This window comes from Cavia porcellus, unplaced genomic scaffold (assembly GCF_034190915.1).
Source record: "Cavia porcellus strain 051 isolate PalLab524CR breed Dunkin Hartley unplaced genomic scaffold, mCavPor4.1 scaffold_5, whole genome shotgun sequence".
Taxonomy (NCBI): Eukaryota; Metazoa; Chordata; class Mammalia; order Rodentia; family Caviidae; genus Cavia; species Cavia porcellus.
In genome coordinates this window covers 66,862,480-66,884,658 of record NW_026947488.1, presented here as the reverse complement: position 1 = coordinate 66,884,658, position 22,179 = coordinate 66,862,480, and the positions used below count along the sequence as shown (strand labels likewise).

At 41.1% G+C, this 22,179-nt stretch overlaps 1 protein-coding gene and 1 pseudogene across 3 annotated transcripts in view; one reads left to right on the top strand and one right to left on the bottom strand.

Annotated features, from left to right (window-relative positions):
• Nucleotides 1-10,940, bottom strand: part of Atp1b3 (ATPase Na+/K+ transporting subunit beta 3) — a 36,513-nt gene extending 25,573 nt beyond the window's left edge. Inside the window, exons 1-2 of one of the 3 annotated variants that reach the window (XM_023560016.2) lie at nucleotides 10,730-10,915; nucleotides 5,934-6,052 (exon numbers count right to left, since the gene is read on the bottom strand). Coding sequence is in view for 1 of the 3 variants with exons in the window: in NM_001172918.2 (NP_001166389.1) it covers nucleotides 10,730-10,838 (109 nt within the window). In the remaining 2 variants the exon portion in view is untranslated. Of the gene's footprint in view, nucleotides 1-5,933; nucleotides 6,053-10,729 lie in introns of all 3 variants that reach the window. The other 2 variants (NM_001172918.2, XM_023560015.2) reach the window with 2 other exon arrangements.
• Nucleotides 10,941-11,134: 194 nt separating this feature from the next.
• On the top strand, nucleotides 11,135-13,211 carry LOC100735859 (ferritin light chain-like; annotated as a pseudogene).
• The last annotated feature ends 8,968 nt before the right edge of the window (nucleotides 13,212-22,179 follow it).

The following is a 22,179-nucleotide window of genomic DNA, read 5'->3' as shown; positions in this document are numbered from 1 at the left end:
CTAGGATCACAGGTGTGCAACACCTTACTGCTTTTTTTCTTGGTGGGGGGCAGTACTGGGTGATTTACACCCAGGGCCTTCTCACTGAACCATATTCCTAGCACCTTTCCTGCCCCTTTTAGAGACAGGGTCTGCCAAATTGCCCGGGGTAGGCTGCCAACCTCCTGCTTTAGTCTCCCAGAATTTGTGATTACAAGTGTGTGCCAATACACTCAGTTTTTACTTTTTTTTTTTAAATTAAAAAACAAACACTCAGAGTTCTTTCCAAAGTAGATGTATCATATATTAAAAGCATTTTGTTTTTTGCCCATGACCTCAAGCATTCTACCACTGAGCAACATTCCCAACTTTGTATTATAAGTGTTTCTGTTTGTTCTGAGACAGGGTCTTGCCATATAGTTTAGGCTGGCCTTTGGACTCATTACGTGGTCCAAAGGTTGCCTTGAATTCATGGCAATCCTCCTGCCTCAGTCTCCTGAGTTCTGGGATTACGAGTGTGCACCACCATAGCTGCACTGTTTTAAAACTCATTATAGTTAACAGAGGTTACTCAGGGATGAAGCTGAGGACAACAGTGGATTAACTGGTTATTTGCAAAATTTCACAGAATAATGCTATTTCTGTTACACGTAAGTAACGAAGTCAAGAGTCCATATCCCATTAAGGCCACTTCTGATTTCTTGAGTCAACCTAAACTAACTTTTAATTTTAATTTCCAAAGCAAACTGTGTCTGTGGTTCATTTTTGTTTTTTTGAGACAGGGTCTCATTATGTAGTTGTATGAGGCTGGCTTTCTGCTTCCATCTCCTGAATACTGGGAAGCTGGGCTGGTTTTTTTTTTTTTTCTTTTTTCTTTCTAGGTACTGGGGATTGAACTCACGACCTTGCACTTGCCAGGCAGGCGCTTACACCACTGAGCTAAACCCCAGCCCTGGTGTTCATTTTGTAAACCAAATACTGCAAGGCAGCCAATATTGTCTATTGACACTTTGGATAGCAGGGTTTGGATAGCACATGTGGCCAGTAAAATGTAAAATACTTACCTGAGCCTTTAAAGTTTACTGGCTTCTATTTTAAAGCATTTATACAAGCTGTGTTTTTAATTCCAAAGTGAGACCTGAAATTACATACAACTTTCCTCTCTTATGGAGGAAATCAAGGTTGAGAGACTCTGAGTTATCTATGCTTAGATGTAGATGTGGAGCTAGAATGTGAGCCTATATTCTGAAGTCCCAGACTGCTCTTCATCTTAGTATATTATTAGTCGATTTCTATGATGTTTCAGGTAAAAATATGTATGCACACTTTTCCTACAATGTTGTATGTGTAAACTTCAAAATGAAGCAAATTTAATGGAACTGAGTCACGATGATCTGAATAATGGAATTACGCCTTCCTGTATAATAATCTCCATAAATAAAACTTTCAGTGTGGAGCTAAGCCAGCAATTCACAATATTCACAACTTAAGTAGTGACTAGATCAATCACAAGATGAAATTAATTAGTAGACAATTTGTTCACACCCCTCTCCCCCAATACTATGCCAGGCATGGTAGCACATACCTGTAATATCAGCACTGACAGGCTGAGGCAGGAGGATTCTTGAGAGTTTTAGGCATAAGACATACATATAAATCCTACCAAGAATGTACAATTAGCAGAAATGCATGTATGTGAGCTTGCATACAGGTAAATCATAAAGGATATAAAGATTGAGGTGATACTGGAATGCCAATGTATGTGAACTTTTTAAGAGAGCTTATTAAAGTGAACTTATTTAACAGACTTTCTGAGAGCAATGGGGATTCAAACATGATTTGAAGTTTGGTGAGTAGCTGCAGCCTTAGAAATAATGAGAGCAGTAAGGTTATATTAGGCTAGGCTACAATGATTCCAAGCTATTAAATAAATGTCTAGATCTTTCCGGGGCTACAGGAGGAGTTGAGAGCACACTTTCTATTAATATGGTATGCATTTTCTCTGTAAATACTAGATGAAAGCTAGAAAGCCAAATTACCTGTTTGAATTTGGAACCTTTTTTTTGGTATCAGGGTTTGAACTTACAACCTCACACTTGCCAGGCAGGTGCTTATACTGCTAAGCTTTTTTTTTTTTTTGTCTTTTTCATTTTTATTGGTACCAGGGATTGAACTCACGACCGCCTGCTTGCAAGGCAGGTGCTTATGCCGCTGAGCTAAATCCCCAGCCCATATCCTGCTAAGCTAAAATCCCCAGTCTGTATTTGAAACAACTTTTTAAAAATTTACAAAAATCAAAAACTATAAAAGATCTTCATTTGGTGTTTTAAGTTTTTTAATCAAAGCATTTATAAAGAAAGGCACTACCAGATGCTGCAAAACGGGCACAGGGTTAATGTGAGTGAGGGAATATGACATTTAAAACAGTGGCTAGATAAAGCTAGAGAAAACAAGCATTCTGGTGTTCTTTGTATGCTTTCACAAGACAGGGAGGGGGAGGACGGTAAATAGGCCATCCTCTGAAGAGATGTTATGGAGACAGAATTAGCACAGTATGGCCGGGTCCAGAATCCAAAACTTAAAAACTGGAATACAGGAGCAATGTAGAACTTCCATGAAGCTCTGTTTATCTCGTGATATATATGGTACTGGAGTTACAGAATTAGTGAAGCCTTACAAGTCTTGTTTTTTAAAGGTTGTGGGCTATGCTTGGAACCTGAGCTGTCAGCCAAAAAGTGAAAGCTGTGAATGATCTTTGTAATTGTTTTATGAGATTGCCAGGAAAGATGGACAAAATAAGGTCAAAGATAACGTGTGAGAAATATACACAAACAAGTAAGAGAAGGAAGAGACTAGGAAAGGAATGGGTAGACAAGTAGAGAGTTGGGGCAAAATTGCTGGGTTTCTTTTATGGGCTAGATATTGAAAATTGGCTAAAAAAAAAAAAAAAAAAAATCACAAAAAATGTAGTCCATGTCTTACAGGAAGGTCAGTTCCAAAGTTGTACCCTCCATATCATCAGCAAAGATGAAGTCACAAATGACAGCTAGCTCTACCTATGACTCAGGAAAAAAAGTTTCAACAGGCATGTGTGAGAATCTATTAAGGAATCTTTTCAGAATTATTAGTTACATTAACCTGTAGTGCAGAGAAAGACATTCACAAATAAACCCTCACTGAATCTGACAGCAGATAACTTAAGGGGGGCGAAAGGGGCAAAAAGACTATAGTTTTCAAAAAAGATGCTGAAAAGAGCAAAAAAGCAGGAAGCAAACTTGGATAATAATGCTGGTTCTGTTAGTCTTAAAACAGATGCATGGTCCACACACGACACAAATTCACCTGAGTCTCTCTATGAGTTAAGCGGAATAATCTCTAATATCCTCTTCACCACCCCAACTTCTGCGCTGGTGACTGAACCCAAGGCCCCATACATGCTAGACAAGCCCTCAGCTGTTTTGTTTAACACTGAACTTCTATGAAAACCTATTAGTATGGAGCAAAAAAAAAAGTGGAAAATGTCCAAACACTGGTAAAATGACTGTATCATACACTAACACCATCAAACCCTGAGGATATTAAAAGCAATATTGCAAGGTTGGGCATTGTAGAGCACGCCTATAATCCTAGCACTCAGGAGACTGAGGCAGGAGGATTACTGCGAGTTCAAGAACTGTCTAGGTTACAAGTGACCTTAAGGCCAGCCTGAACTGCAGTCTCAAAAAAAAAAAAAAAAAAAAAAAGCAGTATTACAGAGAGTATGTAGAGAACATTTCACACTTAAGTCGTTCAACCAATTTTTTTACATTCCCACCAAGTGCCAGGAAAGGGTAGGTGTTACAAAATCAAAGATGAGTAAAACATATAACAAGGTTATTAGCAGGCCTGGGGGCATAGTTCAGCGGTAGGGTTCAATGCCCAACACAGGAAAAAACACACCAGAAGCAGCTTAGTCTCTATTAAACTGGCACTTTATATAACACACAAAGCCCCAAGAGGAAAACGTGTTACGGGATACACAGGAACATTTCACCCAGCCATATGGTAAAGAGGAATTCAAAGATGTTTCCCACAGATTAGGCTATTAAAGGTAACATCTAACTGGCTAGCCCAAGATGGAATAGTCACAAGAGAAGCCCAAAAGGGGTAAGGAAAAAAAAAATTACATGGAATGAGAGAGATGATAGGAGAGAAATAAGCCAATGACTTTTTTTTTTTAAACAGGATCTCACTACGTAGTTCAGGCTGGCCTTGAACTCTATGTAGCTGAGGCTGGCCTCAAACTCCTGGTGATGCAACTGCTTTATTCCCCAAATTCTGGAATTACAGGTATGTGTATCACCCCTGGCAAACCAATGAGATTAGAAAGAGTCTGTATGCCTTTTTTTTTTTTTTTTTGGTCTTTTTGAGATAAAGTCTCACTATGCAGTTCGAGCTGGCCTTGAGCTCACTTTGTAGCCCAGGCTGGCCTCGAACTTGCAGCAATCCTCTGCCCTAGCCTCCCAAGTGCTGGGATTACAGGCATGCACCACCATGCCCAGTGATTTGCATGTCCTGCTACAGAGCCTTGAGGGCAATGAGAACAAGAAGCACACCTAAGAAACATCCAACTGAAAATTTTTGATAGGTAGCTAATAACAATAACAAAAAGTCATATTGTAGATTTGGGGAGTCCCAGCACAGTAACACAAGCTGCTGGAATAGTAACTTCAAGCAGGAAGTATGGGAAGTCATCCCGAAGGTGATGAAGACAGCCAAGGACATGCCCAACACATTGGCCTCTAAGAAAAAGGCAGAGGATTAAAAACCACCCTCCTCAAACATTAAGTGATAAAATCAGCTATATAGCTAAAAACCTTTTACATGCCTTAAAATTTTATTTACCTAAAGACTAAAAAATGTTAACAATGCTTGTATTACATGATTTTAGCTTATAGGTAATTTTACTTCAAAAATCAACATAGGGAATACATAGTTAGAAAATAATAAATTTCTCACAATTAAATGCTTTTTTATTTATATGATCAGTGTTAAATGGTCCCTGATTGAACATGATAAATCATGGAAAAGTTACTACTATATTTGAAGGCTTTTTAAAAACTCCTTTTAGTACTAGTTTAATTCTACTGCCATAAATTCAAAAGTCAATTTAAAAAAATCAAGTACATCTGTAATTCCAGCACTGTGCGAGGCTGAGGCAGGAGGTATGGCTGAGCAGGAGGTATGGCAAGTTTGAGCCCAGCACAGGTAAGTTGGAGACCCTATCTCAAAATTTTAAAAAATTTTGATATAGCTCAATGAGAAGGCCCTGAGTTTAATTTCCAGTACCACAAAAGACTAACCAAAACATCCAAGTACTCTAAGTGAAGTTCGGTTTGCTCTTTAACACTACACTAAAGCACATACTACCATAATTTCAATGGCACCTGTCACATAACACACAGACTTACCCCTACCCTACCTTGTACCTCAGAACTACTTCCTAGACAATCCAGGAAGTGCTGTCTTGCTCCTGCTGGGTGATGGCTCAGTACTTGCCCTGGTCTGTGTTGCTATACCCACCACTGGCCTGCATTTACTGTACAACCTACACACAAAGTAAGGCAAGTTCTGTTAGTTTCCCAAAGGTGCACATTCTTGTGAAGTTTCATCAGTGTCACAGGACTAAGACTACCATCTTACAATACTCTGTAACAGCCAGGCGTGGTGTCACATGCCTGTAATTCCAGCTGTTCAGGAGGCTGAGGCAGGAGGATCACAAGTTTAAGGCTGGCTTGGGCAACTCAGCCAGAACCTGTCTCACAAATACAGGGACAGGGATGTAGTTCAGTGGCAGAGCACTTGCCTAGCATGTGTGAAGCCCTGAGTTCAATTTCCAGTATTGTAAAAAACACCAAAAACCAAAACAAACTAAAAAATACTCTATGTGATACTGGGGAAATAAATACACTTGCCTTCTCCCCTATAGTTAAGACACTCAAGATGGGATGGAGTCAGATCTCCAGAGCAGAACGTTTACTGAGGCATGACCCAGCATAGGAGCAGCTGACTGAGAATATGGCACTTCATGGACCTATAATAAAAGAAAAGGCACATGAACAAAATATAGGTGCTAACAGTTTTGGCCCAGAATCCTCACTATGCTTGGAAATCCCTAAGTTAATGTCAACAGACAATCATAATATAATGAATTCTAAAAAACTCAATGAGCAGGTATCTTTAAAATATTACATTATGACACAGTTTAAAAAAAAAAAAAAAAAAAAAAGCCAGGCATGATGGCACATGCCTCTGATCCTAGCACTGAAGCAAGAAGATCACTGAGATAGAGGTCAGCCTATCCTACAACACAGAAAACTCAAGGCCAGCCTGGAATACCTAGTGAGACCTTATTTCTAGGTAGGAAAAAAGCCTGGAATCTGACAGCCCAAAGATTCTATCAGTAACTCAGTGAATTCTGGCAAATCAGATCAGAAGATCTATATTTTCAACCTGTTTACCTATGCTGAGTATACAGATAATTGATGTAAGTGCATTTCTTATGGTGTGGCTCATGAGGGCTCTGGGCTAAATTAATGGTATTCCAGTCTTTCTAACTGCGAGTCATGGGAAGCAATATACCTAACATTTTGTATACCTACATATACAAAATATACAGATATTTCAGGAAGCAACCCTTTTCCTTAGAATAAACAATGGGTAGAAAATCTTATTTTTTTACTATTACATTTCGTTGTTTAAAATGACAATGACAACACAAGGCTATCTGTCCTAAGTCACACTCAATGATCCTCTGACCAAAAATAGTCACTATTTTGACTCTAACTATGTTTAATGTAGTATCAGCCACCAGCTGCTTATTTTTTTTTGTCCTGAGTTGTCATAATGGTTTATTATTTATTCCTAATGTGTACTTACTGCTCAGTTTGAGAAATAGCTCTAACCATGCTCTCTGATCATGCACTTGCTTCAGGAGGCCTTGTGGAAATCAAATGAGGCAACTCTGAAACTAACATAACCAAGCGTAAGATATTAGCCAAATATATAAGGGGTGCTGCTCAAAAGCTTTATATGGCTGTTTTCAATAAAATGATGTGACCATGGAATACTTTCATCCAAATGTTTACAGCAAAATCATTTTAAAAATTTTAATGTTTAAATAAAACATATTACAGTAAAAGATGTACTGTTGTTAATTTCTCCTCCAAATACACTCTTTTTAAGTGTGCTTTTTAATATATTTAATGCACTCAGGACAAATGACTCAGTTCAAAATAGGATAACTATGCATTTAAGTATATACAGATCAATGTAAAAAAAAAAAACAGGAAACATCACGAATAAATGTGAAATGAATGTGTTTATAAAATCCTAGGATTAGAAGACCTTTCTCCATACACCAGCAGGCCCAGCAACTTTATAAAGTTAAAAAAAAAAAAAAATAGGAGATTTTTTTTCTTCCTACCACCTATATTAAATTTATCACTTTCTTTTGGTACCAGGGATCAAACTCATGACCTTATGCTTGCCAGACAGGCACCATGCCACTGAGGTAGAACCCTTGCCCCTAAATTTATGATTTTAAGAGCCAAAAGACAACTAGAAAAAATCTGCACAAATGATAAAGGGCTCCACCCTGACCCCAAATCTAAATTTTTAAAAGCGTCAAAACAGGTAAGACTAAACCAAGCATGGTAGTGTATGTCTATAATCCTAGCACTTGGGAGACTGAGGCAGGAAGAACACCTTGAGCTCAAGGCCAGCCTAGGTTACCACATGAGTTCAAGGCTAGAGAGAGAGAGACAGACAGACAGACAGACAGACAAGAATAGTTTCAGGTTGATGAAGGTGTAAGACCTAACAACTGAATACACCTGATGGTGGGATATAATTTGACAGACACTTCCAGGAAGACATTATGACAAATATTTCAAAATATAAAAAGTATATAACAAGCTGGGCATGGTGGCACACATCTGTTATCCCATCTCTCAGGAAACTGAGGCAGGAAGATTGCTGTCAGTTTAAAGCCAGCCTAGGCTACATAGTGAGTTCCAGGCTAGCCTGAACTAAATAGTGAGACCCTGTCTCAAAAATCCAAAATCAGGGCTGGGGATTTAGCTGGCAAGTGCAAGGTTTTGAGTTCAATCCCCAGTACAAAATAAATAAATAAAAAATAAACAACAAAAACAAACAAGAATGACCTGGAAATTCTATCAGCACATATCTCAAGGAAATAAATGTTCAAAAATGTACACACCAGAGGCAAGAAAATAGAGTACATATAATGAAAGAAAAAAAAAAAATCACAGCACATTTAACAGTAGAATGAGATACTCATCAGTTTTTAAAAGATCAATAAAAATGCTGATGTAGATCTATATTAACAGGGGCTGGGAATTTGGCTCAGAGGCATAAGCGCCTGCCTTGCAAGCAGGCAGTTGGATTTGGCTCAGCGGCATAAGCGCCTGCCTTGCAAGCAGGCAGTCGTGAGTTCGATCCCTGATATCGATAAAACTGAAAAAGACAAAAAAACAAAAACAAAAAAGATCTATATTAACAGAAGACTTGCAGTATACTCAAAGAGTATAACGTATATGAGCTCTTTTGGTTCAAACAAATTAATGTCACACCATCTTAGGAAAGCCATATACCAGAAGCACAGTGGTGAAAGCAGGCAGCTAGCCCACACAGGGCCTGTATGGGAATTAACGGGCACCTCTCCTGGCAGATAGCCCCATAGGCACAGTTCTCCAAACTCATCTTGCCTTTGTAAGAATTAGCACTTGATCCCCTCTCTAGGCAAGTCCAGCCATGCTCTAGGGATAATGGACTTCTGCTGCCTTTCACCACTCACCTGTATATCCTTAGAGAGAGACACCTGTGCATTGGGACAAGAGTATAGTTAATTTTTACCCATTTATACCTTCCATGCTGGCTTACCACTAGTAAAAATAAACAGAGATTTACTATTTGTTGAAAGGAATAATACTGATTTTGAAGAAAGATCTTGCCTTAATCCTTCTAAAACTAATCCCAACTTAACTTGTATGTACTACTACCACCCCTCTACTTTGACAGTTTAAACATGTTATCTATTTAAATGCAGATCCCCAACGAAATCTCTACTCCAAGATCATGTAAGGGTTAAAAAAGGTCACTATCTGTAGTAAAAAGTCATTCTAATAAAATGAAGCTACTTAGTGCTAGAAATATGATGGCACTGAGAAAGGGAGAAAGGATGTAGGTAATTATAAAAATTATTCTCTCTCCGCCACTCAAAAATTTCTTCAATATTACTCTCTAGAAACAAGTAATGACATTTTACGAGTCAGACCTGGCAGTGCCTGCTTGTAGTTTCAGCACTCTGGAAGACTGAGGCAGGAGTGTGGCCCAAGATCAGCCTGGGCTATATACTGAGTTCAAGACCAGCCTGAGCTACATACATAGCAAGACTTTGTCTCAAAACACAGTCTTAGAAATGCTCACCATTTTTTTTCATCCAACTCTGGATGTCAGATCTATTCCTTCATCACACTAGTGTGTTCCCAAAAGAAGATAGCAATTTAAATAAAAATCATAAGTGATTACCATGCAGTTAGGCAAGTCATCTGTAAAATAATACAACTGCTGGACTAGGATTAAAGGAGAACTGGGGTTTTTTCTTGGTTATGTGGAATATGTAATTTTACACAAGCAAAATCACAGCCTCTCAGAGTCTCATTTTCCTCATGTCTTAACTGGAGGTTGGGGTAAAAAACCTCCACGGTCCCTTTCAGCTTGTGATGGGAGTTCAAGCAGCCTTTGCAGCCTGGAGGAGCCCATTTCACTCAGCAGCAAGTTTATTTACTCAGTCATACTTCACTTATTTTCTATACGCTTCTTTTAAAAATGTCGTGAACCAATCATTCTCGACTCGGGACACCTATTACCACCCAGTTAAAAAAAAAAAAAAAAAAAAAAAAAAAGGTCAAGATTCACTAAAAAAATTTTTCCAGAGGATAAAAAAAGTGTAAAAGTAAAAACGAAACAAAAACACTTGCTGTCCAGCCTCATATTATAATTTTTCAGGGAAAAAAAGATAACTTAAACATTACAATAATAGTAGCTACGTTAAATATTTCTTTTAAAACAAAAGCGTCCATGCAGAAACAAGCTGCTAACACACTGAACCATCATTCCCTTGTGTTGAAGGTGTGGGGGTACTGCTCAGACAGGATTTACTTTTCCCCCAACGCAGCAAATTCGTAAGGAAGACCCGCTGCAGCTAAAAGAGGAGAAGGAACCACCTGGTTGGGGGCCTTACACCGAGTCCGAGTGCACTTTCGTACACAATGTGCTTCTGTTTCACTCCCCGACACGCGCCCATGCAACCTACACACCCTCCCGACAATCGCTCGCGCTCTCCAGGGAGGCGGCGTGGACGAGTCACAAGACAGCAGCGGGAGTGGAAATTTCCTCTCCGCGGGCGCCTCTGCTAGGCCTCCGCGGCAGGCGCGCTCCGTACAAAGGAGGCCGCCCGGGGCCCGGCTCGGCTCGGCCCAGCCCGGCGCGACGCGGACCCGGCTTCCGGCCTGGGCGCACGTGCACCGGCCGGGGCGGAGGTAGAGCGGCGCGGCCCGGCCAGGGCTAGCGGTGGACGCCGCGCTTCAGAGGAGCCGCGAGCAATGAATGGGCCCGCGCTCGGCCTCTGCCCGCGCCAGAGGAGAACGCGAGGAGCCCGCCCGCTGCCCGCCGCCCGCCCGCTCACCCCAGCTCTTGGCGGTGCGCCCCAGGAACTCTCGGGTGGTCGGATTGTACAAGAAGAGCTTCCACTGGGCCAGGCTCTCGTTCAAAGACTTCTTCTCACTCTTCGTCATGGTGGGCGTGTGGACGACAAGGTGCGCGGAGGAGCGTCCCGGCGGTAGCGGCGCAGCTCGGCTACAGCGGTGGAAGGCAGCACGGCCAAGAACACCTCCTCCTCACCGGGAGCACTCGAGCCGACTGCGCCGCGCCGAGCCGGCGGCCGCTCGGGCCGCGGGAGTCTGACGTCTCCGCCGCCGCAGCCAATCCCCGCGCCGCTCTCCCGCCGCCGCCGCCTCGCTGCCCCCCGCCCGCGGCAGGGCGCAGCCCGCGTACCCGAGCACGCTCCACCCCCGGGCCCCAGCCGGCGGGGTCCGCTCTGAAGAGCTCTGGCGCCCGCGGCGCTGACTGGAGGAAGCTGGAGCGGCAACTCGCTGCGCGGGGCTCTCAGAAAGGCTTAATGTAGGCAGGTCCCAAAGGGAAGAGAGAGGTCGGTGTCCCCGTCGTCTGGTTTCTCATGTGGCACATCCAAGGACCAGGCTCCGGGAAGATGCTGCCTGCGGCGCGGAAAACCAAGGCTGCGCAGAAAGATCCCGCGTCGGTCTCTCAGAGGGGAGACCTCGCCTTCCAGCCATCTCCAGGCCTCGTTCCCGGGGCTCTGTGACGTCACGAAGGGACCCCCCGCGGGGACCTCGTGCGGGAATGAGCGCTGTAGCTTTTCGGCTGCTCCGAGACCGCCCGCGCTCTCGCTCCGTGTGGAGCAGGAATTCCTTGCTGAACGTGCCAGTGTTAATAAAGAGCAAAGTGGAAGATAAATAATAGGAAACAGGCAGCTGGGTTTTTTGCTCATGGGAAGGACAAATTACCAAGAGATGGAAACACGGGGAAAGGAAGGGAAAGGACGAGGTAAAAAGAATTCAGATGTGATTTGTAGGTGTACCAGCGGACCACCATGAAAATAATCATTATGTGCTGCACATATCTATCAATAAAAAATTTTAAATTAAAAACTATAAATACGCCGGCATTAATGAAATGGAGTATAATTTTTCTCCAGATTACCATTTACCAACAAAATCCATATACATCTTTGCCCAAGAATCTGTCAGTCAAAAGACCCTCCCTCCTTTCTTTGCTCGGAAACTCCAATTCGTAACCTACAGGAAACCAGTGCTTCGTTTAGTGGCAATGCCTAAATAACGTTACCAGCTTCTTTTTCACTGTAGTGGACGCTGCACTCAGGCGGAGCAAGCAGCGTTTTCCTACGGGAGGTGGAGCCGAAGAGTACAATGCTCTCGAACTGTAGCAACAGAATAAAAAAACTTAAAAAGTGTTGGGGCAGAGGTGCAGTTGTTTGGTCTTTTATTTTTTCTTTCTTTCTTTTTTTTTTTTTTTTTTTGGAGAAAAAAATGAAGCACTGCCTCTATTAAGTAAAAATTATGAATGAATAAATTATTTGGAGTGGCGTGTCCAGAGGTCCCGCAGATCTGTCTTTTGCTTCTGTAGTGTTTGGATGAAGCGGGCGTGGTGGTGCATGTCTGTTATCCCAGCACTTGGTAGGCTGAGGTGGGAGGATTATTGCCTGGGCTACAAAGTGAGTTCAAGGTCAGCCTGAATTGCATATGCATAGTGAGACCCTGTCTCAAAAAGACCAAAAAAAGGGGGGGGGGGGACGGAAAAGACCCTGGACTCCCTCTTTTATCTTCCATCCACCTTCTAGGTACAAATTTCGGGACCATCTTCTCAACCATCTCCTCCTCTCAGGATCAGCCAATACCTTTCTTTTGTGGGTAGCTCCTTATTGCTATTGGTCATGACCTCTCAGATTCGTCAAAATTATTCCATCGAGGTGGAGGCTGCCGTGCACTGTTTGGTGAACCTGCACCTGTGGGCCTCTTACACCTACCTCTGTCTGGGCTAGTACTTCGACCGTGACGATGTCACTCTGGTAGGTGTGGGCCACTTCTGTGAGCTGGACAAGGAAAACCTACACGGAGTACCAAAGGTCTCCTGAAGATGCAAAACCAGTGGAGTGACTACACTTCCAAGATGTGCAGAAGCCTTCTGAAGATGAGTGGGGTAAAACCCTGGATGCTATGGAAGGGGCCCTGACCCTGGAGAAAAGCCTGAACCAAGTTCTTCTGGATCTTCATGCCTTGGGCTCTGCCCAAGACAGACCCCCATGTCTGTGCTTCCCTGGAGAACTACTTTCTAAATGAGGAGAAGCTCATCAAGAAGATAGGTGACCACCTCACCTGCAGGCTGGCAGGCCCCCAGGTGGGGATGAGCGAGTACCTCTTTGAAAGGCTCACCCTTAAGCATGACTAGGAGGCCTGGCAGCCTCTAAAGGGCTACTGCATCACCTGGCATCGGGGCTTCAGCTTAACCCTCTCCCTCCAGATGTCTCATCTCTTTGGTGCCCCCTCCCCAAAATAAAGCCCTTTGCAAGAAAAAAAATATTTGGAGTAATATTTTTTGCATTTAAGGAAATTATAATTATTACTTAGGAATGATAATCAAAATCCAGTTACTTTTTGAGCTAATAACACTACAAGATCTGCAGAAATATTTTGTAGAGTTTGGCATGAAATATATGTTAGAAATTTCAAAACACCATGCAAGTAGACTAGACTGCATTTCTTTCTTTCTTTTTTTGGTACCAGGCATCAAACTCACAACCATGTGCTTATAAGGCAGGTGCTTATGTTGCTGAGCTAAACCCCAGACTGCATTTCTTTAGATTATAGGCAAGGTTGAAACAGAGCTAAATGGAAATTTAACTTTTATCTCAAAAATTAACTACAGCCAGGCACATGCCTCAGTAGGCTGAGACAGGAGGATCACCACAAGTTCAAGGCCAACCTGGGCTACTAAGCAAGACCCTGTCTCTAAAAAAATAAAAAAACTTCATCTACAAATTGCAGATGAACTAAAATACTGGTAAAGTTAATTATAGACATTTTAGTTCAGGGAATAGGGAAAGTATAGAGTTTGTTGGAGTAAATATAAAACTCTGCTTTACTTTCTGTGTGTATACTAATTGTAAGCACAATGTGAAATAATTATGTGGTACCCAGTACAGTACCCAGATCCAACAGGTTTCAATTTGGTGAACAGTTTATGTTCTACCCCAACAACATGGAGGCTGTGTACTTGAACACTAACTGGAAGAGGAAAATATTGGCTGCATTGGGAATGTTGACCTACCAAATTTATTATGCAGATGAAATACCAAATTTAATCACAATTGTATTCCCTATTTATTTTGCTAAGCCAAATTTCTCCCTTTTAAAGGAGCTACTTTGCCAGGTAAAACAGAGGATGCCTACTTAAATTTGAATTTCAGACAAATGATGGGCAACTTTTTTAGCGTAACTATGTTCCAAGTAATATTTGGGACATAGTTACCCAAAAGCTATTTTTGTCTATTTGAAACTCAACTTTAACTGAGTGTCCTGTGTTTTTATTTACTAAATCTAATAACCTTACCTGTAGAGGATACTTAGAAACCCCTAGTAATAAGAATCATTTATAGCTGGGTATGGTGGCATAAGCCTATAATCCTAGCACTCAGGAGGTTGAGGCAGGAGGATCTTTGCAAATTGAAAACCAGCCTGGGTTACAAAATAAGCTCAAAGACAGACTGAATGCATAGCAAGACCTATATCAAAAAGACCAAAAAAGTCATTAATAATTTAAAACCCTGTGTTACTTGCTTAGTGTGATCTATTAAATAATTTTCTTGTCTTAAAACCTCTATAGGTATTAAGATTTCCTTAGCTATGGTCCATCTCAACAAGTAGCAGCTAAACTTGTGTTGGCTGAAACATGCTATAAATGGCAGCTGTTGCTATTTGTTAAAATTTTAAGTACTGTCACCTACTGCTAAGGTTTGGTTATGATTTGAGTGTGATGCCCCAAAACATGCGTGTGTCGGAAGCTTAATTCCTAGTAGGGCAGAGTTAAGGCAGCAGAACCTTGAAGAAGTAGGGGATGTGGCCCGGGGGATGTAGCTCAATGGTAAGAGACTTGCCTAGCATGTGTGAGGTCCTGGGTTGCTCCCCAGTACTGCAAAAAACAAAACAAAACAGCAGTGAAGTGGCCCGAAGTCATGGGAGCATGGCTCTCAGAAGAGCTGACCTTCCTAATAGGACCAAATTCTTTTCTAGGAGGAGCTGTTACCTAGTGAGGCTATCCTATGTGGTTGGCCCCACCTACGTGGGGTAGGTACTCTTTCTATTTCTCCCATGTTGTCATGTAACCAGTTACTCTCACAAAAGCCAAGAAAATCCTGGTGTCATGCTCTTGAACTATCAGAACTTGAGATGATAACCTGTTCTTTATAAATTACCCAAATTTAGGGATTTTGTTATAGCGTTGTAAAAGAAATATAAACACTATGTCAAGAGTTTTACAAAAATGTATATGTTGGGCTGGGCATAGTGGTACATGCCTGTAATCCTAGCACTCAGAAGGCTGAGGCAGGAGGATCACAGTGAGTTTGAGGTCAGCCTGGGCTATAAAGTGAGTTCAAACCCAGCTTAAACTGCACAGTGAAACCCTATTTTTAAAAGACCAAAAGAAAAAAATAAAAGGTGTATGATGTGAGCCAGGTGTGATGGAGTATGTCCACAATTCCAGCTATTTGGGAAGCTGAGACAAGTCCAAGGTCAGCCTGGGCAGCATGATGAGACCACATTTCAAAAAAGGATATGATAGGATCTAACACGATAATTTAATAATTGAAAAAAATGACTAACTCATTGTGAAAAGATTACTTAATAATTTGGTTATAAAAAATTTGCAGGAGAGCTGGGGATATAGCTCAGTGGCACAGCACCTGCCTGGCAAGCACAAGGCCCTGAGTTTGATTCCTCGTACTAAAAAAGAGAAATTTACAAGAGTGGAGGTTAGATAAAACAAGAATGCAGAACGTTGGTTTATTGAAGCAGGGCGATGGATTTACAGCATTTGCTATACTTTGTTTACTGTTTATTTACTGAGAATTTTCCCAAGTAGGATTTTTTAAGAACTGGGGCATGCCTGAGGATGTAGTACAGCAGCAGAGTACTCTTTTAACATGGGCAAGGCCGGACTTTGATTCCGAGGACTGGAAAAATCAGAAAGGCAACAAAGGATAGGCAACTTTCCTGATGCACATTTTCCTGGCTCCATTAGCTGACCCAAAGGGCTGGGAGTATGGCTCAGTGGCATGGCACCTGCCTGACAAATATGAGGTCCTGAGTTGGATTCCTGATTCAAAAAAAGAAAGAAAAAGGAAAATAACCAGAAGAAGGTGTAAAGTTAATAAGTTTCAAAATTACTATTTAAAAGAAAAAAGCAGATCCTACTACATGGAAACTAGGTAATTCTGGGAATATAAAGCAGTTTTTAAAAGAACTTCCAGTTAGTGACCTTGGAAAAATTTGAGGAACTATTGATCTATAAAACAGGAAAAAGTTTGTATACATATCTTGGGAGAAATCAGGCAAAAAAGAGTTATTTGAAATTTTTTAAAAATTTAAAAATTTTAAAAATCAATCTTAAGGTTGAATGGAAGTTCAATGAACTCTTCCAAAGAATAAAGCAAGAAGAAAGAGAAAAAGCACTATATTTAGATGTCCAAAGACAGGGGCAGGGGTTTAGCTCAGCGGCAGAAGCACCACCTGGCAAGCATGAGGTCATGAGTTCAATCCCTGGTACAGAAAAAAAATTAAACAGATGTCCAAAGACATGGATAACCAAAAAAGAACAATATTTGACTAATAGTTCCAAAAGAATATAAGAAAATGGATAGGAGAATATAATGAGAGAAATAACAGGAGAGAATTTCTAGAGGTAAAGAAAAGACACTCAAAGAGTGTGCTGAATGCCCAATAAACAAAAATAGATTCGTACTTAAGCATAATCTTGTGATTTTTATAATATATAAAATACTATAGGACATAAAGTTTCCAGAGAACAAACAACAACTAATTACAACAGATGAAGTCAGATCAGCACCACACTTCCTATTGCTAACACCTAGCTGGGTAAGAGAACAATAGAGCACTGAAAATACAGCAAAAGCATGTTCAGACATGTCAGGGCTCAGAGCAGCTACCTTTCACAAATCCTTCTGAAGACAAGAGAAAGAAAAATGTTAAGGATGGACCAGTCAAAAGCAAATGGAACTCAAGAAGGAGAAAAATTCGAGATCCAAGAAACAGTATTTAGGACCCAGGAGTGCAGTGACGTGGTGGGTGCTGGCCAATTGAGTGACTGGTTTTCAACAGAGAAGAGTGTCTTCAAGCTGAAAGTGGTTTCTACATCTTGGAGAGTAAGATGAAGATGCGGATAAATTTCAACACTACAGTGAAAAAGTTTATGCTTTTTTTATTAGGAAAGAAACGGGAAAGAAAAACAACAGAGAACAGTTTTACGGCTTTCCAAATAAAAAACAAACTAAAATGTGATATTGTGCTAAGCAGCTAATGGTGTGTTTGAAAATATAATTATTTAACTTTGATGTTTAGAGCACCCTCATTCTAGTGGCCCAGGATTAGTGATAGAGGTTTGGCGTTTCCATTTTAACAGATCACTTGTTCCCTGGCGAATACTATTTACATAATTCAAAGGCTATATTAATTGCCATTTATTGATTTTCCTGTACTCAGGGTCAATGAAATGACAGGTTATAAAACACACATAAGTGTTACAAACTGTAGAAATACAAAGCTAATGATGGAATGGACTAAAGTCAAAGGGTTTACAGAGAAGTGGACGAGTTGAAGGAAAACAGGTGAGTGTTAGTCACCTTTCCATCACTGTGACAAAATGCCTGAGATAATTACTTTAAAAGAAGAACAGATGCATTTTGGCTTGCGGTTTCCAAGGTCTCAGTCCATGGTTAGCATACTTCCTTTTAGGCCTGTGGTCAGGTAGTAGGTTGTGGCAGAAGCATGTGGAATGGGAGGCTGCTCATCTCATGGTGGCCAGGAAGGAAAAACAAAAAGATAAAAGACTTGGGTGGGGAAGGAACAGAATCCTGATATTCAAGGACACCTCCCCACACACACACAATGACTCAACTTTCTCCCACTAGGTTCCATCTCTGAAGATTCTACCACTTCCCAGTAATGCCAAAGGCTGGAGAGCAAGCATCTAGTGGATCGTCATAACACAAAGGTCAAGGGAAATGTAGAAGTGCTCATTTTTTTTTTAACATAATGTAGATTTAAGAGACACTGTTAAATAATGGCAAATAAGGAAGTAGGAATTTATGTTTTTTGATATTATAAATGCGCTCAATAGGAAAACAGTACTGTGACTAACAAAACATAAAATGGAGGAAAAAGGAAGGCATTGTACATAAATAACTCATTCATGATGATGGAGAAATAGTAGATAAAATTAAAGTAGATAAAAAAGGAAAATAATATTAAAAATATATTTATATTATACTACTTTGATAGCTTATATTAAATGGTTGGGAAAATGCAATTAGTATAACTGGTTGTGCCCACCGCAAACTCAACACCACAATTGCTGACTGCAATTTTTCTTCCTTAAAGGAAGCTTTAAATTCTTTGGTAATAAGATAAGCACTAGCATTTGAATAGTTACCGGGTATTGAGTGGAACCAAATGAAATTTTGATCTATGAAGACAGCAGTTTCATATGGTTCCAATTAACGTAAGCTTGCTTCACTAGAGAAAAGTGCAAATGAAGCCAAGTGACAGCTGTAGCCGTCATATACCATATATTTAGTTTCTTGTGTTGATTTTTCTTTTCTTTCTTTCTTTTTTTTTTTTTTTTGTTACTTTGCAGGGGTTTAAGATTTTTCCATTTAACTAAAAACAATGTTTTTTAACCCCACAGAGTTTGATCAAAAGCACAAAACTATTTTTAGTACTAGAAAGGGTTAAGCTTATCAGTTTCCAGTGAATTTTTCGTTGAGTAGGGGATCAAACTCAGAGTCTTAGGCCAACTGGGAAAACGCTTTACCACTATGCCACGTTCCCCACCCCCTTTTTAAAAATTTAACTTTGAGACAGTCTCACTAAGTTTCCCAGACTGGCCTGAAACTTGCAGTCTCTCTCTCTCTCTCTCTCTCTCTCTCTCCTTTCTTTCTTTTTCTTTCGTCTTTTTTGAGCTAGCATCTCGCTATGCAGTTCAGGCTGGCCGTGGGCTCACTTTGTAGCCCAGGTTGCTCTTCAACTTGCAACGATCTTCCTGCCTCAGCCTCCCAAGAGCTGGGAATACAGAGTGCGCCACCACACCTGGCTACTTGCAGTTTTCTTTCTTCAACTTCCTGAGTAGGTGGGATTACAGCTGTGTGCCACCACATCCAGCTAAAATATATTTCTGTAACCTCAGGACTAATGAAGGTAAATAAAATTTTCCATATCCTGATGTTGAAGGCAACTTTTTCTGAATCAGGGAATGTGGGCTAAAGGAAGCATAGGATCTGAGGCAGGAAAACTTAAGTTCAAGGCCAGTTTGTACAATTTAGTAAGAACTTGTCGCAAAATAGAATTAAGAACAGGGCTGGGTAAATAAGAGGGGCAGCAGGAGGGGAAAAGAAAGGAAGGGAAATGAGAGATGGGTATGATTAAAATAATTATATACATGAATGAAACGAACAAGGCAACCCATATTTACATATTAATTAATATATGCTCATTTAAATGCAAAAAGAAAAAGGAAAGAATTCTAGAAATGTAGCTCAGGGATAGAATGCTTGCCTAAGATAAGTGAAGCCCTGGTACCACCAAAAAGTCCCTAGTAGTGAAAAAAAAAGAGTAGGCATATTGTCTTTATTTTGAGCAAAGTTATCTCTCAAATAGTGATGCAGTCTTGGTTCCTTTTATTCTGTAAGTCATGGGCTTCTGATGAGTTTGCTCCTAGAGCAAAGTTGGAGCCATTCAAAACCTGAAATTTTCTTGGTTGCCAGGGTTGTGTTACTTGATTTTATTGGTAAATAACCGATCTACTGTTATTTAAACAGTACCTTTTGCTTTCAGTTTGATGTTTTGTTTTTAATAAAAACAAAAACCAAAAAAAAAAAAAACATTGTGTCAGAGAAGCAACCATGTCTTTTTAAGAGGAACTGTCACAATCTTACTAAGAGGAACATGAGGGAGGATTCCAGCGTCACTTTAGGCAATAGCTCAATGTTATTTCCTAAGAGACTTGATAATATCTTCAGAGGCATGGGAATTCGAGTCCCTTGTTTTTTGTTTTTGTTTTTTTTTTCCTGTTGCTGTTGTTGTTTTTGAGCATGTGGTTCCTCCAGTCCTGACCTTATTGTGCCCATCCTAAACCAAGTGTGCAGGGCAGGTAGGTGGGATATGCTGATTGGGTGAAGTCCAAGATTATGTACTCTTGGGCCTGTTGGTGAGTTCAATCCCTCTCAAGTACATGGTTTAGGAATCCAGAACAGTGTTAGGAAGAGGAAAGGTGAGAGATATCCTAAAATCTCATAACTTCCTAGTCAGGGCCTGGGGATATAACTCAGTGATAGAGTGCTTAACTAGAATGCATAAGACCCCCATTCAAGCCCCCAGCACCAAAATAAATAAGTTAATGGATAAAAATCAAAAAGCCTTCAGAAACTAGCATTTCAAATTGGAGTTATTCATAAATTTGCTGATTCATTCAATAAACATTTCCTTAGGACTCACTATGACAAGATCTTTAGTCTTTTTGTTTTGTTTTGTACACAGGGTCTCACTAGGTAGTTCAGGATGGCCTTGAATTCACTATGTAGCCCAGGTTGGCCTCAAACTTGAAGTGATCCTCCCGTCTCAGTTTCCTGAGTGCTGACATTATAGGCGTGTGCCACCATGCCTGGCTAATCTGTTCTTTTTAACTCCATTTTTAGGCTTTTCTTTAAGAGAAACCATGAAGAGAAACATCTAGGTACTCAGATACCATACCAAGATTCATTAAAATCATTCACCACTTGTGGGTTTAATAAACTAATTCACAGTTTATGGGCTTAGTAGTCTCATTCAAACCCATTCACAGCTCAATACTTCATTAGCATTCTTTCTGGATACAAGATTGACAATGATATTGTTACTAGTGACATTTAAAACAGTCTTGAAGGGCCAAGAAAGCAGATTGTATTTCTTAGGATATCATCCCCTACCTAGTATAATCCCTCGCCTAGATTGACAGGAAAGACAGGAAGAGCAATTAGTAGTTGGCCCTAAATTCTCGCAGGCCACCTAAGCCCTGTGTGGAGTTAGATCAGAGCCCTGTGTGGACTTACATCAGAAAACCTGATCTCATTAATATGAGTTTCACAAAATAAGAAGGGACAGGAAGTGCTCATATATTTTGGATAGTCCCACTGACTGAGCAGGGAGCTGCAGAAGAGATAACAGATGATTAGGGCCTCTCTGCAGGCTCCCTTTGGGAAAGCTGCCTTTGGGAAAACATGTGCAGAAGATGAGGGACAAACACAAGCAAAATGTTTTCAGCGAGGCTGTGACTGCACGTGCCCTGTTCATACAGCATTCCGAAAGAGTCCAGGGAAGTTGCTGCATCTCCAGGGCATCGTGAAAAGAAGGAGGTCCTGGTGATCGAACCGTCCCTGGCTTTAAGCAAATGCTGTTTGCTTTATCTTGCTACACCTACACCCCCTGAGGGTCCATTTATATTTCCTTTTCTTGAAGGAAGAAACTTTCTGGTGTTCATAGGATGCTTTGATCATCCTAATGCGGACTTTGGTGCTTGTTCCAGTGAAGGGCAGGTACCTTTAAAGCAAAGTTGGAAGCAAGTGAGGAGGAAATGGGAAAAGGAAGACAAGTTGGAAAAGTGAGAACGACTGCAGACCTTGGGACTCACCTTAGCAAAGTAGAAAACGTCCTTTGATTCTTACCAGGATTCAACATTTGAGTGGAAGTCCTGGGGGTGATGTTTCCATTCAGGAAAAATCACGATGCTAAGACAAGGGCAAAGTGGGCAAGATGGGACTCAGATCCAAACTGAGTCCCCAGCGGGGGTCAAGCTTACGTTTCCTCAGGAGCCCATGCATCTGCCCACTGCCTGCGCCTTTAGAGATGAGTCCCCTCCCGCAGGTGAGCTCCAGCAGACACTTGCTTCCTTTCCTGTTCTTGGAATTTACAAACAGAGCTGACCCGCATCACTTTTGAAGCAAGAGCAAAGTGTTTACTTGCCAAGTGTTTGCAAGAGGGCCCCAGGTCTGTCCTGGCACTGCCTTGACTGTCGCTCCAAGGTTCCCACTAATCATCTGTCGCCTTCCTGTTCTGGCCTACCTTGCTCTGCTCCTGTGTCCCTCTAAGGAGGGAATGGCATTCTCTCAGTTCCTCATGGAGGTGCTGTCCTCTGTTTCCTCGGTAACTAGATTTGCCTGACCTTGAGTCCTAAACTCCCGAGCCTGAGTTATTCCCACGTATTTTAAATTCC